This window comes from Artibeus jamaicensis, unplaced genomic scaffold (genome assembly GCF_021234435.1).
Source record: "Artibeus jamaicensis isolate MK-2021 breed Jamaican fruit bat unplaced genomic scaffold, CSHL_Jam_final contig_419, whole genome shotgun sequence".
NCBI classification, from domain to species: domain Eukaryota; kingdom Metazoa; phylum Chordata; class Mammalia; order Chiroptera; family Phyllostomidae; genus Artibeus; species Artibeus jamaicensis.
Window position 1 is genome coordinate 2,181,598 of NW_026521824.1, and position 15,248 is coordinate 2,196,845.

At 57.1% G+C, this 15,248-nt stretch overlaps 2 protein-coding genes across 4 annotated transcripts in view; one reads left to right on the forward strand and one right to left on the reverse strand.

The window, feature by feature from the left end:
- SLC5A10 (solute carrier family 5 member 10) overlaps positions 1-15,248 on the forward strand; it is a 78,577-nt gene that overhangs the window by 10,431 nt on the left and 52,898 nt on the right. For all 3 annotated transcript variants that reach the window (XM_053665675.1, XM_037163212.2, XM_037163213.2), the window contains 7 exons: positions 1,809-1,880; positions 2,131-2,235; positions 2,605-2,664; positions 3,621-3,725; positions 10,398-10,503; positions 11,540-11,620; positions 13,079-13,284. In XM_053665675.1, the coding sequence (XP_053521650.1) occupies positions 1,866-1,880; positions 2,131-2,235; positions 2,605-2,664; positions 3,621-3,725; positions 10,398-10,503; positions 11,540-11,620; positions 13,079-13,284 (678 nt within the window). In that variant the 5' untranslated portion in view covers positions 1,809-1,865. The remainder of the gene's footprint in view (positions 1-1,808; positions 1,881-2,130; positions 2,236-2,604; positions 2,665-3,620; positions 3,726-10,397; positions 10,504-11,539; positions 11,621-13,078; positions 13,285-15,248) is intronic.
- The window catches only part of FAM83G (family with sequence similarity 83 member G), a 28,237-nt gene continuing 26,267 nt past the window's right edge, over positions 13,279-15,248 (reverse strand). The window contains exon 6 of the mRNA XM_037163210.2: positions 13,279-13,838. Within this exon, the coding sequence (XP_037019105.2) occupies positions 13,455-13,838 (384 nt within the window). The 3' untranslated portion in view covers positions 13,279-13,454. The remainder of the gene's footprint in view (positions 13,839-15,248) is intronic.

The following is a 15,248-nucleotide window of genomic DNA, read 5'->3' on the forward strand; positions in this document are numbered from 1 at the left end:
CCTATATAGTGATTGGTATTTTATGATCTAGCCTTATGTTATGATATGTATGCTGTGAAAAAGGAATGCAAAATATCTGTCTAGATACACCTTTCATGTCCCTCTTTCCAAATTTCTTCTGTTTTCAAGTTTATACCTTTTCAGTTCCTCTCATCCAGGTAGCACTGAACAGGGGTCTGAAAAAGCCACCTGATTACTGATCCTCACTGAGCGCGCTCACCAGGCCCCAGCACTATTGTCAGAGTGTTACATGGACTAACTCACTAACCTCTTAAGAGCCCTGTGAGGGCAGAACTATTATTAGGCCACAATTCAAAAGAGGAAATGGAGGCGCATAGGTTAAGTCACTTGCCCAAAGTCACACAGCCAGTAGGAGCCAGGATTTGCTCCCAAGCACTCTGATTTCAGATTTTAAAAATTCCATACACATGGAACACAAACTCTATACCCGCCCCCGCCCCCCGCCAAACAAAAGGCATTCAGGAATATGCAGGTGATAATTTGTTGAATTGTATCAGAAATATAAATATGAGAAGAAATCAAGGCTGGACCTGGTTGGTATGGCTCAGTGGGTTGGGCGTCATCCCACAAACTGAAAGGTCGCCTGTTTGATTCTCCGTCCGGGCTCGTGCCTCGGATGCAGGTTCAGTCCTGGTTGGGGCACATACAGAAGATAGCCAGTCGATGTTTCTCTCCATGTTCTTCTCCCTCCCTTCCTCTCTCTATAAAATCAAAATTTAAAAAAAAAACAAAAAAATAGATCAAGGCCAAATGGCTCTCAGATTTTTTGGCTCAAAGAAAGCCCAGCTTAGCTGCTCACTGAGGAATGATCTCAGAGAGGTCAAAACGTAGACTTGACCTTCAGGGCCACAGTAACTGCTCTGAGGCTGTTTAACTGGTTGACGATAGGAAGCATGGAGGAGCCCTGCTCAGGCAGACACGTGACACCCTAGCCAGTGATGGGCGGTGGGGCTCCTGGTCATCAGCTCCCTGTTGTGTCTGTGTCTATCCCTCCCTCAGGCCCAGAGCTCGGGAGGGTGGGGGCAGGGGTGGGCAACAGCTTGGAGAAGGCTGGAAATAGCGGAAGCTCTGAAGAAGCAGACTGCGGAGCCCAGAGGCAGGGGTTCTAGGCTAAGTATGGGGAGCTGGCTGTCTGTGTTCTTTTTGTTTAATGGGTAATAATCCCATAACATAAAGCTCACCATTTTAACCATTTTAAAGTGTACAATTTGGTACATTTACAATGTTGTACAACAATGACCTCTACCTGTTTCCAAAACATTTTCATCACCCCAAAAGGAAGTCCCACACCTGTGAGCAGCCACTCCCCACTGCCCCTCCTCCCCGGCTCCTGGCAGCCCTGCACTTGCTTTCTGTGGAGGATTCACCTACTCAGCACACCAGGATACACAGAACCACACCCCATGTGGCCTTTCGTGTCTGACTCTTTCCACTTAACAGAATGTTTTCATGTATTACTATTTCATTCCTTCATCTGGTTGGATAATATTCTGTTGTGTGGAGAGACCTCATTTTGTCACCCATTCACCAGTTGATGGACAATCGGGTGGTTTCTATCTTTTAGCCATTGTGGATGCTGCTGCTATGCGCATGCACGTGTCTGAGTTTTGTCTGAACACCTGTTTTTACTCCTCTTAGATACACACCTAGGAGTGGAACTGCTGGGCCGTAGGGTAACTGTATATGTAACTCTGTGAGGAATGGCCAGACTGTTTTCCACAGCAGTGGACTGTTCCACATTCCCTCCAGCAATGCACAGGGTTCCAATTTCTGTTCTGTTCTTGCAGTCCTCTTGTCGAGCCAGCAGGAACACAGTGAGCGGCTACTTCCTGGCCGGCCGGGACATGATGTGGTGGCCGGTGAGCATACCCTGACTCCTCCCACCCCTCCGTTCCATGGGCCACAGCTGACCTCCAGGCCAGCCAGCATCTGACTCCCTGAGGTCACTGCCTAGGCTGGCTCAAGTAGGTGGTGATGGGGCAGGCTGAGGCTGTCAGGGTGTCGCCAAGCTAGGGGTGCAGGAGAGGGGTGCTAGAAACTGTGGGAAGGGCGCAGGCATCGGAATCCAAGGTAGGCCGAGACTGATGCTTTTCCCTCTCTCCCCTCCAGATCGGAGCCTCCCTCTTCGCCAGCAGCGAGGGCTCAGGCCTCTTCATTGGACTGGCAGGCTCAGGCGCGGCAGGAGGCCTGGCTGTGGCAGGCTTTGAGTGGCATGTGAGCCCCCGGAGTATGGGCCCAGGCTGTGGGAGGGCGTAACCACCTGGAAGGCCCTAGATGGCAGCCCCATTGGAGTCCACCCCTCAAAGGCCAGAGGGACACCTCCCAGCCACTTGGGTCAGGCAGTGTCTGCATGTGTCTTGCAGTGTTCCTGGGGAGGTCTGGTTCAAATGTTCGACAGACCCGTGGGCAGGGAGCTGCTGGCCTTGGCCCAGGCTGTCTGTTTACAGAGGTGGAAGGAGGGGGAGGGGCTGCCCTGGGTGCTCATGGCAAGTCAGGCCTCCTGACCACCGGTCCTGGTGTCACTCTGGGCAGGGCTTGTGGGAGCTATGCCCGCTGTCCTCACCCGGCCTCTGTCCCCCTTAGGCCACATACGTGCTGCTGGCCCTTGCGTGGGTGTTCGTGCCTATCTACATCTCCTCAGAGGTGAGCCTGCTCAGCGCAGCCTTGCACGGGCCTGGGCCCTGGTTCAGTTTGGTGGTGGGCATGAGCGGGACCCCCTGGCTTCACTCACAAGTTGGTGAACACTCGGAGCTGTGTCTGTTATTGGTCCATTTAACATTCCTATTAACCCACAAAGGCAGGGCCCCTGGGATGTCGGCCCAGTACCCGTTGGGTTTCCTTTGCCCTGGCAATGCTGCGTCTTGGGGATGATGCTCCGTCTAACTGGGCACACGGGCTACACATCTGGGTAGCACATCTGGACATCTGAGTGGCACATCTGAGCCGCATACCGATGTGCCACACCTGGGCTGCACACCCGGATGGCACACCTGGGCAACATTGTCCCTGACTGCCCATTCTTTTAGCCACAGTTGAGCAGTCACTAAGTCTAGGCATGGGCGTCCAACCTTTTGGTGTCTCTGGGCCACACTGGAAGAAGAGTTGTCTTGGGCCACACATTAAAGACATAGACACTGTCGAAAACTAATGAGCAAAAAAAGGTTTTAAGTAAATTTATGATTTTGTGTTGGGCCGAATTCACAGCCATCTTGGGCCCATGGAGCCCACGGGCTGGACACTGGGATCCCATCCCCTGGATCTCTCAGTCTGTCCCCCCGCTCCGCCCCTCACAGCCACCTTCTCCACCTAGCTTCAACATCGCTTACCTGGTTTTGTTGTAACAGTTTCCCAGTGTGTCCCTCTGTCCCTAGTTATGACCCCTTGAATCCATTCCTTATATCAGCCCTGAAAAGCCCACATGAACCTCCCACTCCTTTGCCTAAAACCCTTGGGATGGTCAGAACCCTGAGCCTGGAGTTCAATGCCCAGTGTGACCTGTACCTCGCCCTTGGACGGCTCCAGCCCTGAAGGCTTTAAAGAACCTGAGTGCGGGGGCATGGTCTCGGGAGAGTGCTCAGCCCCTGCCCCTGCCTCCCCAGATTGTCACCATGCCTGAATACATCCAGAAGAGATACGGAGGCCAGCGGATAAGCATGTACCTGTCTGTCCTGTCCCTGCTGCTGTCTGTCTTTACCAAGATATCGGTGAGCTGCCCCACCCCCACTTCTGGCCAGCATAGCCGGGAAGAATCCCACTCTGGGGGCCCCTCAAACACACCTGACATCTTCTCACCCATTTCTGCCTTGTTTAACATCTGGGGAAACGAAGGCCCAAAGAGGGGCAATGACTTGCCTAGGGTAACTCAGTGAGTTTGTGACAGCTGGTCCGGGCCCCAGTAGACTCAGCAGCCGGCATAGTTGGGAGAAGAATGTAGGTTCTGTGACTCCTGATTCACTCCAGGTTCTAGACTTGGGTCACCGGAGGGGTATTCAGTATCAGGGGTTGGTGGTGGGTGTCCCGGTCCACCTCCCACCTTCTTGGGCCTACACCAAGTGAGCCAGCACTGCCCGCCAGGGGGCGCTGAGAGCCCACGGGGTCTGGGCTGAGGTTCAGAGGCCGCTAGGAGCCTGCCTCCTGCTTCTCCCCTGTGGCTGGGCAGCTCTGCCACATACTGATCTGCAGCAGCGCCCTCCTGGCAGCAGGGTGCCACTGCAGAGGGCGCTTCCAGGCCTCTTTCCCTGGTGGCCTGGTCCTGGCCCCAATGGAAGGTCGAGAGCTGAAAGCACAGCAGAGGGTCAGTCAGGACTTCCTGATGGCCGGTCTTGTCTGAACCCCTGACTTCACGGATGGAGAAACCAAGGCCCAGGGAGGGGACTTCTGGTTCTTGCTCCCCTAGGGCCAGTTAACCTACTTCTGCTCCAGCCGCCAACAGGGCTCAGGATGCAGGGCCCCTGGGCTGGAGCTCTGGGCCACCTGCTCTGGCTGGGTGAACCTTGACAAGCCCGAGCCTTGCGAGGTAGAGGACTGGCTGGCAGGCCCGCCCAGGGCTGCAGTGGAGGGTGAGGAAGGCAGGTCCAGGGGGTTATGGGAAGCGCTCAGTGAGGCTGGCTTTCTCCTCGCTGTTAAAATCACGTGCTGGACCCTCTTCAGGTGGGTGCTGGGACTAGGAATCCCGGGCATGCCATCGGCTTTGTGGAATGAGTGGAGGCCTTGCTGGCCAGCCAGGAGCTGCAGGCAGGGCTCTCTGGGGACAAGGCCCTGGGCCGAGCTGAGGGTCTCCCTTGTCCCTTCACTGGGCCCTAACTATGGTCTGACCTGGGCATGAGAGTACTACCTGGCGGCCTCCCTGCGGAACCCTGGAGCCTTGTAGGACTGGCCTGTGCCTTGCGCCCACCACACAGCCCTGGGACCTCCAGGGCATCTTGTTGTTCCTGTGAGCAGCTTTCCGGGGAGAGTCAGCAAGAGCACCCCTCCACCTTCTGGACTAGATGGGTGCAGTGTCTGGGTCTCCCGGAGAGGAGGGGCCTGGCTCTGCATCACTCTAAGGCCCAGGTAAAATTTCCCACTCATGCTCTTTCCCCACTCCCACGTTTTCTAGCGCCCCACCCCCCACCCCAACCACCATCTCCCTGGGAACCAGGGGTTGGCACTGCAGTGGGAGGAAGATGTGTACATGGGAAGGACAAGCGTGGACCTCAGAAGAGGTGGCGGAGCCTGCTGGGGTGGCATCTGATTTGGGCTTTAATGGGGAAAGGGAGAGTGATAGGGGAGCAGGGGGCCAAGGAGAGATGGGGTATGTGGGATGCATTGGGTCAGGAGGCCTGGACTTTATGGGTCAATAGTCAGGCAATTCAGGGACCAGAGAAAAAACTGTGAGGAGGAGCAGGGAGGGAGGTGGCAGGGAGTGGTGGGAACTGAGGTGCCCCAGCAGTCACACAGAGCAGACCTGTGAGCTGTTTGGCTCTGGGGCTGCCAGTGTCCCACCCCTGGCCTGGAGGGTGCTGTGAAGGATGAAGCCAAGGGCTCCCATGTAAGGGGTCCAAGTGCCCCGGCGGCGCCAGGGCTTTAAGCAATGTAATGACCCAGTCAGGTTTGTGTGAATGCCTCTGGCGCCTCCCATAGGACAGGCTGGAAGGGACAGAGGCAAGGGGGTGGCACACCGGGGTCGGAGGGGTCAAGTCGTGAGCCTAGGGGGTTCTTTTGTCCCCAGTTTCAGCCTGTCCATATTCCATGGTAGGGCTTATAGCTCACACTCAGAGCTGCCTAAAATGGGGGGGCTTGGGTGGGATTCCCAGAATGGACGAGAATTAAGGGGGAGGAGGGTTAAGTGCAGCCCCAGTGTCTAGATGAGAGCACTGAGACCTAGGGAGAGGCGTCAGGTGCTGCAGGTCCCACTGAGTCAGATAGAGGTCATAGTTAGAACACAGGCTTTGGCTTCTCGGGCCAGGGGCCTGATCACTGCCCCGCAGCACTGAAGCATCCATGACGCAATGCTTCAAATGCCACTTTGTGATGAGGGTGACTCAGTTTATCCACTTGTAAAATGGGAAGCAACCCATTGATGACAAGGCCCTGGCTGCCCAGATGAGTAAACAGGGAGCACTAGATGCCAGGCTTGGTTTGTGAGGGGCTGTGGACACCCTGGCTGCTGCCCTGGGCTGAAGCCATTTGAAGCGGGTGTGCTGGCCAGCTGACCCCAGACACCCTAATCTCACTGGGCTGAGCAGCAGGAATGCCTGGGTCTGCATTTCCAGGACCCATCCCAGCTGCGGCCTGTGCAGATGGAGACCATGGGGCCTCCTGCTGCCATCCCTTTGGGGCCGGCCCTGATCTGCAGAGAGGACATGCAGTGTCAGGGTGCAGAGACCACACTGGCTCAGGGATGGGGCGGGAGCCGAGGTCCAGCTCCGTCACCAAGTAACTCTGGGCCAATCCAACCTCTGGAAAGTGGATAAACCTGGCGAGACACCTCAGGTCACTTAGAATGAAGACCAACTGTGGCCTACAAGGTCCTTCAAGATGCAGCCCCTGTTTCTTTGCCAACCTCACCCCTCCCTCTTCTGTCACACACAACCCTCCTGCCATGGCCTCCTTGCAATTCCTTGAACATGCCAGGTGGGACTCTGCCTTGGGACCACTGCCCTTGCTGTGGCCTCTGCCTAGAAACTTCTTTCCCTGGATATCCACATGGCTCACTCCTTCACCTCTTCCAAGTGCTTCAAATCTCACCTTCTCAGCAGATTACTCCTGCCCCAGCAGGGCCAGACCCACTTCCCTGCTCCCTCTTCTTCACACACGTACTGTCTTCCAGTGTGCTGAATAGGTTACTTAGAATGTCTGTTGTCTGTACCCCCCATTTTTCCCTTTGTTTATTGATGTTGTTCCAATACCACTTTATGGGACTGAATGAGATCATCTTTCCCAGGGGTCAGCTTTTTTTTTTTATAGAGCCAGGAATATTTGTGGTTGTGCAGGCCACATGCAAACTACATTTGACACTTCAACAACATGGGTTGGAACGGCACAGGCCCACTTATACATGATTTTTTTTCCTCTAAATACATCATTGGTCCTCCATACCCCTGGGGTGTGCATCCGTGACTGCGAGTCTGCAGATGGGAAGAGCGAAGAGCGGACTATGGGCATTGTCCTTACGCCACTTTACCTGTGGGACGGGAGTATTGGTGAATGCTGGTGTCTGGGGGGAGTCGAAAGTTATACTTGGGTTTTCGGCTGTGTGGGAGTCAGGGCTCTGAAACCCCGTGTTTTTCAAGGGTCAGCTGCTTTTAACTTTGCCGCTGGAGCGTGGAAGATAGTGCCAATGGGCGTGACTGCATTTGCTCTGTGGGCACTAGGGTGCCAATCTCTGGTCTGTAGAAAGGGGCCTATTCACTGAGCGCCTGAGGTGAGCCAGGCCCTGGCTGAGCCTGGGTGATGAACATGTTTTTTGCTCTTAGGGAACTTATGTTCCAGACAGATGAAATAAGTAAACAGATTGATATAGTCACAACAAACACTGGGCTGACATCTAGAGAGAGAGAATGGGCACGGGGTCCAGGCTCGCTTTGGAGAGTGGTCTGGGATGCAAGTGCAGGGCTTGCAGCAGCCAAAGGAAGCTGGTGCAGCTGACGCTGTGGAGCCAGAAGCCGGGGAGGGGGTGGCCAGGGGCCCAGGGCGTGCAGTGGAAATGCAGAACAATCCAAGTGCAGGAGGGGCCGCTGAGGGGCTTCCAAAGGGATGGGGCCAAGCGAGGTGGGGAGGACGATTTTGTAGCAGTGTCTGGTGGCATCAGGTGAAAGGGAGTGTGGCTAAGGACAGAAGTTCCTGGAACCCTGAGGGGGTGACTATGGCCTCCATGGAGAGAGACGAGGTTTGGGAACAGGGGACACCAAGAGGAAACTTTAGGGGGGAAGGCACGTGGTAAAGTTGTGGACCACCTCAGCTTCTCTGCCACCACACAAAGGGAGGGAAAAAGACCCTCCGCACTGGGAGGCAGCAGGGCAGGGCGCAGGTTCTGGCAAGGGGCAGCCAATGCTCCTGGGACACGTGGGGCTCAGCAGATCAGCCCAACCAGAGAGCCAACTCAGCAGACAGCTCCCCTCGCACCTCTTCCACCTAGCTCCCTCCCTTATCCTCCGCTCAAGCTTTTTATCCCCCGAACTCCATTAGTTGGTGCCAAAATAGGATCTCCTCTCTCTAGGGACCTGGGAGCTCCCAGTCCCCAGGGTCAGCCCTGTGGGGAGGCTGCAGCCTTGGGCCCTGCCTGGTGACTGCAGGTAGGGCTTCAGGCAAGTTGTTGGACTCCACAGTGGTGCCTCCTCTGGGGAGGGGACTCCTCATGACACTCACCTTGTAGGATGCACAAGCGCCTGATGAAATACTCAGAATAAAACACGCAGGACAGTGTGAGGCATGCGTGTAGGTTTACCAAACACCCCAGGGGGCTTCCTGGGGTCAGGGTCTGCCGAAGGCATCAAAGATGAGGGGGAGCCCCTGCGGGCAGAAGGCGCAGTGTGGGCACAGCCTGGGCCTCACGCTGGGGGCAGAAGTAACAGGAAGTAGTACAGACAGCCAGTGAGGAATGAGTGTGGGGCCAGATCTCAGGGATAACAGAGGGCCTCGGGCACCGTCCCGGAGGCAGCGGAGCCCACGGCAGGTTTCTGAGTGGGGGCAGATCAGTGGTTCCTGCCCAGCAAGACCCTGGCCGGCCTCACACCCTGAGAGTGGGCCTTCCTTTGAGACTTGGTTTTGCTGCCACTGTCCATTTGACTTTCTTCCCAGGGTTTTGCCATCATGGGCAAGTCCCCCTGGCCTCGCCTCTCTCTGTGCCCGTAGGGAGTTTATATTAGATGCTGCAGCTGCTCCTGGGCCACTAGACAAGGAAACACAGAGGGGAAGTGGCTCCCTGAGAGGGGTCACCTCCCATGCCCCCAGCCCTCCTGACCCGGGGGTCTGTAGAGGTCAGTGGGGACAGAAGGGCACCAAGGGCTGCCTGTGTTCTTTCCACGCCCACTCCCCCATTTAACAGATGAGAGCTCCTGAGGCTCAGGAGGGCTCACAACCATCTCGCTGGGGCACAGCTGACCAGGGAGACAGACCCAGGTGCCTGCAGCTGGCTCTGAGGGCAGCTGGGGTCCACGGAAGGATCTTCAGGAGTGGCCAGAGGATGACCAGGTGGAAGAAGATGCTGCTTTCTAGAGCTCTTCTGTGCCCTCGCCCTTGGCCCTCTCACCTGGCATCTCCCACACCTGTTTGCCGGGGCCTGTCCTTGGTGAAGTCCACTCCCCTCCCTGCGCCTGTTTCTCCTCTGGTCTCATGGATGCTGTTGGCAGACGCATCACAGCACACACACACACGCACACACACACACAGGGGCCTGAGAGCACCCTGTCAGCCTCCACCCTGGCTGGTCTCCTCCCTAAAAGGTGCAGGAGGAGCCTGGAGGGAGAGGTACAGGACCATGGACTTTGGGTGAGGCCCAGTTCCCACCTGGGCTCTGTGTCCCTGAGGCCTGAGGGAGCAAGGGTCCCCCAAGTCTGGCTCCCAGCAGTGCTGGCAGCGCCAAGTTGGACAAGGCGCTGGGGCAACTAAAAGGGGCTGGCGACTGGCCCGCAGCCTCGCCTAGCCTCCTCGGGGAGCTCTTGGCCCCAGCGGCCGGTTCAGTCTGTCTCCCCTCTACTCAGCTGGCATACAGTGGCAGGCTCCTGTTCTGGGCGCCTGCTTCACGTTGGAGGAGGGGCATGGTCTGGGAGGCTTGGTCCCTTGCTTACCCTGAGGCTAGGATTCTTGCTCCAATGGGTGCTGGGATGGTGGAGGGGCTAGTCCTGCTCCTGGGAACCAGCCTCAACCTAACACATGGTCCTGACTCCAGTTCCAATTCCACCAGGGGCAGGGGGCAGTAAACAAGGCTGCCCACTTCCCTGGCCCACACCGGCACACATGGCTGGTCTCTTCCTGGAGGGCCCTGTCTGCCGGGGTTCGGGGGCAGAGAATAGGAAGTGCACCCAGACTTGAGCCTGCAGACCAAAACATGTGCACCTGTTTCCTGAGGCCTACTAGTCTTTGTGGGCCTCCCTCAAGAAGCCCTCCTGGACTCCTCCTCATCAAGGCCCCTGGAAACCGGGGTGCCAGGGTCCTGCCTATCACGCCCAGGAGTCCAGGCTCAATAGCTGTGCTGCTCGCTGGTGGGCGTCGGCCACTTGGGACTCCATGAACAACAGTGACGCCCTGCACCCAGCCTCTCCATGGCCAGGACCTCCTCCTCCCCTCACCCAGCCCCTCCTCATCCCTTACCCACGGGACTCTGAGGCCACTCAGTGAGAGAGTGGCAAAGTGGGGGCTCACTGGTGCTCTGGGTCCTGTGATTTGTCACACAGATCGACCTGTATGCAGGGGCTCTCTTTGTGCACATTTGCCTGGGCTGGAACTTCTACCTGTCCACCACCCTGACTCTTGCCATCACAGCCCTGTACACCATCGCAGGTATGGCACCCGGGCAGGGTCTATGGGGTCTTGGAGTCAGGGGTCCTGACCAGTGGGCGGGGCATCGGTATAGCCTGTGGACACGGCTGGAGTCTGAGAGGCTAGCAGGAGCCAAGGATGTGGCTGGGCTACAGCCAGAGATTCACAGTCTGGCTCTGTGGGTCCCACAGCTCACCCACCTGCGAAATGGTGGGGAACATGAGCGTAAGCTGCTGTCTCTCCCGGAGCTCTGGCTTGCTTCCCTGGTCCCACGTCCCCAAGAGCAGGACTGTTCACCTAGCAGAGCAGGTGGCCCAGCTGACACTGGCCAACTAGAAGAAAATAAGCACTGGATTCTGGTGCCAAAAATGAAGTTTATGTTGCTAAGTATTTACTAATTTGTTTTTCTATTCTTATTGACACTGTGTTTTCTTTTAAAGGAGTAACTTTATGCTGCAAGCAAGTAGTACAGTAATTACTATCAGCTCTCTATGATAACCGCAATTGCCCTGTGTACCCAGGAGAGGATTTATCATACTCTCAATCACCCTCCGGTTCCTCCTTGTACTTTAGACAAGAGCCATAAAGACTCAGTCTCTTGGTCTTTGTGCAGAAGACCAAATGTCACTATTGCTTTTCTCCCCCAAAGTCCTTTTGTAGTAGAGAGCTGGGGAGCTAATTGGAAAGTACTGGCTAAACTTGGCACACCAATAGTTTCAGCTCTGCCTCAATTCCCATATACTAACATGTGGTGGGAGGCGTCCGGTTCTGGGGCACCTATTATCAGAATTGTTTCTCCCAACTACAGTAGCCCTTGACATTACAATTCCTAGAAAATGGGCTTGCCTTTTATTGCTAGAATGTATCTGTATATAAGAATTGTATATGACCCTAAAGGCGCCCATAGGCCCTCTCCCCTTGAGAGTAGCCACGCTGTCCCCTTTTTCTCCACAGGATTGTTGTTGCCTGTGCATTTATTCTCACCATCAGCCACAACAGGGGGACTCTGCTGGCTGGAGTCCGCCACACTGCTCCAGCTCCCTGTTCTCTCCCACAGGAGGCCTGGCGGCTGTGATCTACACAGATGCCCTGCAAACACTCATCATGGTGGTGGGGGCTGTCATTCTAACTGTGCAAGGTGAGGGCTGTGGGCCATGGGAGCAAGCCTTTGGAGTCTGGGGGTCAGTGCTGGGGGGTGGGTTTGGCTCAAGAGGCTGGGCCCCTGCTGCCCTCCCCTGAGGGGTGGAGGCTGTTGGCCCCCGCCGGCCCACAGGGCCCAGCTATGTTTCTGTCACAGCTCCTGGAGGACTCAGGGCTGGTACACAGCTGACTCAGGAACACAGGACCAGCCACACGGGCCCTGCCTCAGGGCGTGAGGGTGAGGTTGGACTCAGGTAGATGTGCGAACACACAGTTGGGAGACCACAACACTGCCGGGGTGTCTGCTCCAGTTGTTTAGAACCATGTACAAGACCCCAGGAAGTGCTACTGCAGCCTGCTGGCAGATCAGGGGAGGAGAGCCAGGGTTCAGACAGACCAGTGACACTGGCCTGGGGACAGAGAGGAAGCTCAGACAGCGGCCCTCAGGCCTCCCAAGGACTCCTCACCCTGGGAGTGTACATGCAGAGCCAAGGAGTCCCACCAAAGGCGAGCAGAGGCTATCCAGTTTTCTCCAGACTCAGAAGCTACGTAGGGCCCAGGGGCCCGGCCATGCCTGCTCCTTGCATAGTGTCTGCAACTTTGCTCTGAGCACTCACCCCAGTCTGGCCTGGGCTCCGGGCGGCAAGGATGCTGGGGACCCAGAGTCCAGGCAGCAGGCTTCCTGCTTGGGGAAAGTGGGTGCTGTGGGTAGGGCCTGGGCTGAGACTGGGATTTTCCTGTGTCCAGGCTTCTGTGTATCTGCCTCCTCTCAGACCAGGGGACCATGTCTCTAGAATCCAATGCTGGAGAGAGACTGAGGCAGCCAGGCCCAGTCTGGGCAGAGAGGAGTGACTGCAGACATGGCAAAGCCACAGATGGGCCAGGGCTTAGCCACAAAGGGCTGACCCTGAGAACGGAGACAGGGTGAATATGGTCTGGGCGTAAGGCCCAGCTGGCCAGGCCACCCCTGTGACTTTGGTCATGCCCCTGGCTGGTCCCGCTGGACCCGTTTCCTTGCTTAGTGCCACCTCACTGCCAGCCTTTCTCATCTCTGCCAAAATGCATGTCCTCCAGAAGCCCCTGGGTCAGGACCTTAGCACTTTAAACCGTTTGGAAGGCCCTTAAATGATCAGACAAAATGCTTCTGCTTCCTTGAGGCGACAGTGTGAAGCCTGGCACAGAAGCCCACTGCTTAGGGCCGACTGGCATCCAGAGAACGACCAGACACTGCCGCCCATGTGCAAAATGCTCATTTAATAGCATTGTTTTAAATACATATAAAATAGTCACGTAAATTCACCTTTTTGGAAAACCCTGTATGCAGTCACGCCCTTCCAGATGCCAGGAGAGGTAAAGTGGGAAGAGGCCAGGTGTGACACAGCAGGAAGCTCCTTGTGGGAGAGCAGTGGGGACTGAGAGTCAGGGCCACTGACCATCCCTGTCCTGGCCCTGCCAGCTTTTGACCGGATTGGTGGGTATGAGCAGCTGGCGGCAGCCTATGCCCAGGCCATCCCGACCAGGACTATCGCCAACACCACCTGCCACCTGCCACGGGCAGACGCCATGCACATGTTCCGTGACCCCTACACTGCGGACCTCCCATGGACTGGGATGACCTTTGGCCTGACCATCATGGCCACCTGGTACTGGTGCACTGACCAGGTGAGTGTCCACATCACCTTGTGCCACCTTCTTGCTTTCCTTGGGGGGCTCTGGAGGGTCCCGGTGGCCCATCTGAAATCTGCCGTGTGGCCCCAGGGAATGTCTGCGTGGTGGGTCTGGGCATGAGTGAAGGCTGTGGACAGCCTGGCCCCAGGCCCAGGGGGAGGGTGCTAGGGGTCCTTGTGGTCCTGGGGGGCCTGGGCCCTTCTTTTAGAATCAGATGAGGCCCACTGGCTGCCACCCACCCTGGCCTTCAAGTGCTTCGACTGGGACAGTTTGGAGTATGGGATTCCAAAAGGACTAGGGTGCACTCTGGTGGCCCTACCATCAGTGAGGAGGCTGGTGTTGCGGGCCAGCCTTGGGCTCCCAGGGTCTGGCGGCATGTGGGGCCCAGAGCTGCCCTTGGCTTGCCAGTAATGGGAACCCGCTTTTCTGGTAGAACTCCGGGTGCCCTCAGCCGTGGAGCCGTACCGCGTGGGTCCTTGGTTCCTCAACAGCCGCGGGAAGCCATCTTTATCCCTGGTCCCCAAGGCTGGGACTCCATACTGGTGGTCCTGGGAAAGAGAACAGACAGGGTGACATCCTGCAGAGCAGCGCCATCTCTTCCCACGGGACGCCTGTCAGGCGGGCTGCAGTCAGCACCGCTGGGCTGGTCTCCTGGCCCGCCACTCACTAGCTGCTGGGCCTGGACAAGTTTGTTGTGTTACTTTGTGTCTCAGTTTCCCCACGTGTCCCACGGGAATAATCTCGCCTTTGGTGGTGTGATAAGGCAAGCCCCTACTCCTCTACATCCCTGCGCTGGCCTCCTCCGACCGTGAACAGGGTGGGGACAGGTGGTCGGAGGGCAGCTTGACCCGGGCCTGAAGTTCTGGTGAGTGCAGGGGCCAGTTCTTCTCCTGGAGCCTGTCTCTAGTCCTCTCTGTGTTGTGAACGCACTGGGTGACCTCAGACGGCCTCCTGCCCTCTCGAGGCGGGGGTGGGGAATGGCCACCACTCAGCGTGCCCTGGCAGGCCACAGGCAGCTCCAGGCGGCACTCGGGTGGGCAAAGACCCCTTGAAGAAGCGGGGCCTTGGCAGGCACAGGCCTGACGGCTGTGCCTCAGACTCACAGCAGGGCCCCATTGTGGAGCGAGGCGGTGGGGTCCGTGAGGACAGCCTCCTCTGTGGGGGCCCCCAGAGGGAGGGGTGTTTCCCGGGCCCACGACTGCCCACCCAGCAAGGGGAGCACTTGGAGGGCCTCCTCTCTTGAGCAGCAGGTACGCGTTTGCTGGTGGACTCTCCCTGGGCTTTGGCAGTGGGAAGCTCCCGGGGCCACACTGGAGGTTTCAGAAACCCAGGGAGGCTGGGCCTCAGTTTCCTCATTTGTAGCATGGGGCATCCAGATTCCCATTTCAGCCTTGCCTCACATGAGCCTCCGAGGACGCGTGGTTTCCCAGCAGGCAGCTGTCCGGGCTCCCCCAGTAGGGCTATGGGTCAGCCCCAGTGACTGAGGGGCTGGCTGTGCCCTCCTCCCCGCCCAGCACAGGCCCAGCATGGCACTGGCATGTCTGGGCCAGAGGGCATTGAGGAGATTTTCCCATGAAGGTCAAGTGGGCCTGGTCTTGAAAGCAGGGCTGAGTGGGCTTCACTGACCAAAATGGGGGCCACACAGGAAGGCAGGACACTGCCCAGAGCCTTACCTCCCCATCCTCCTCCTGCTTAGTCTAGGTCTGCCTGGGAGTAGCGAGGCCTTGGTCCAGAGCACCCACAAGGCAGGGACTGCATCACTGGCTCCCACCTGCTTAGTCCTCCTGGTCGTGCTCTGCTGTAACCCTCACTAGCAGCTGGGGACTCTGCAGGACTAACTCTACTCAGTCACAGGCCGGGATGCCCCTTCAAGAGGCCCAGCCTGGGGCAGCTCTACGTGCTAGGACCATGTGTGCTTTTCTCCTCGTCTCCTTCAGAACTTTTCACTGTCTCCCAGC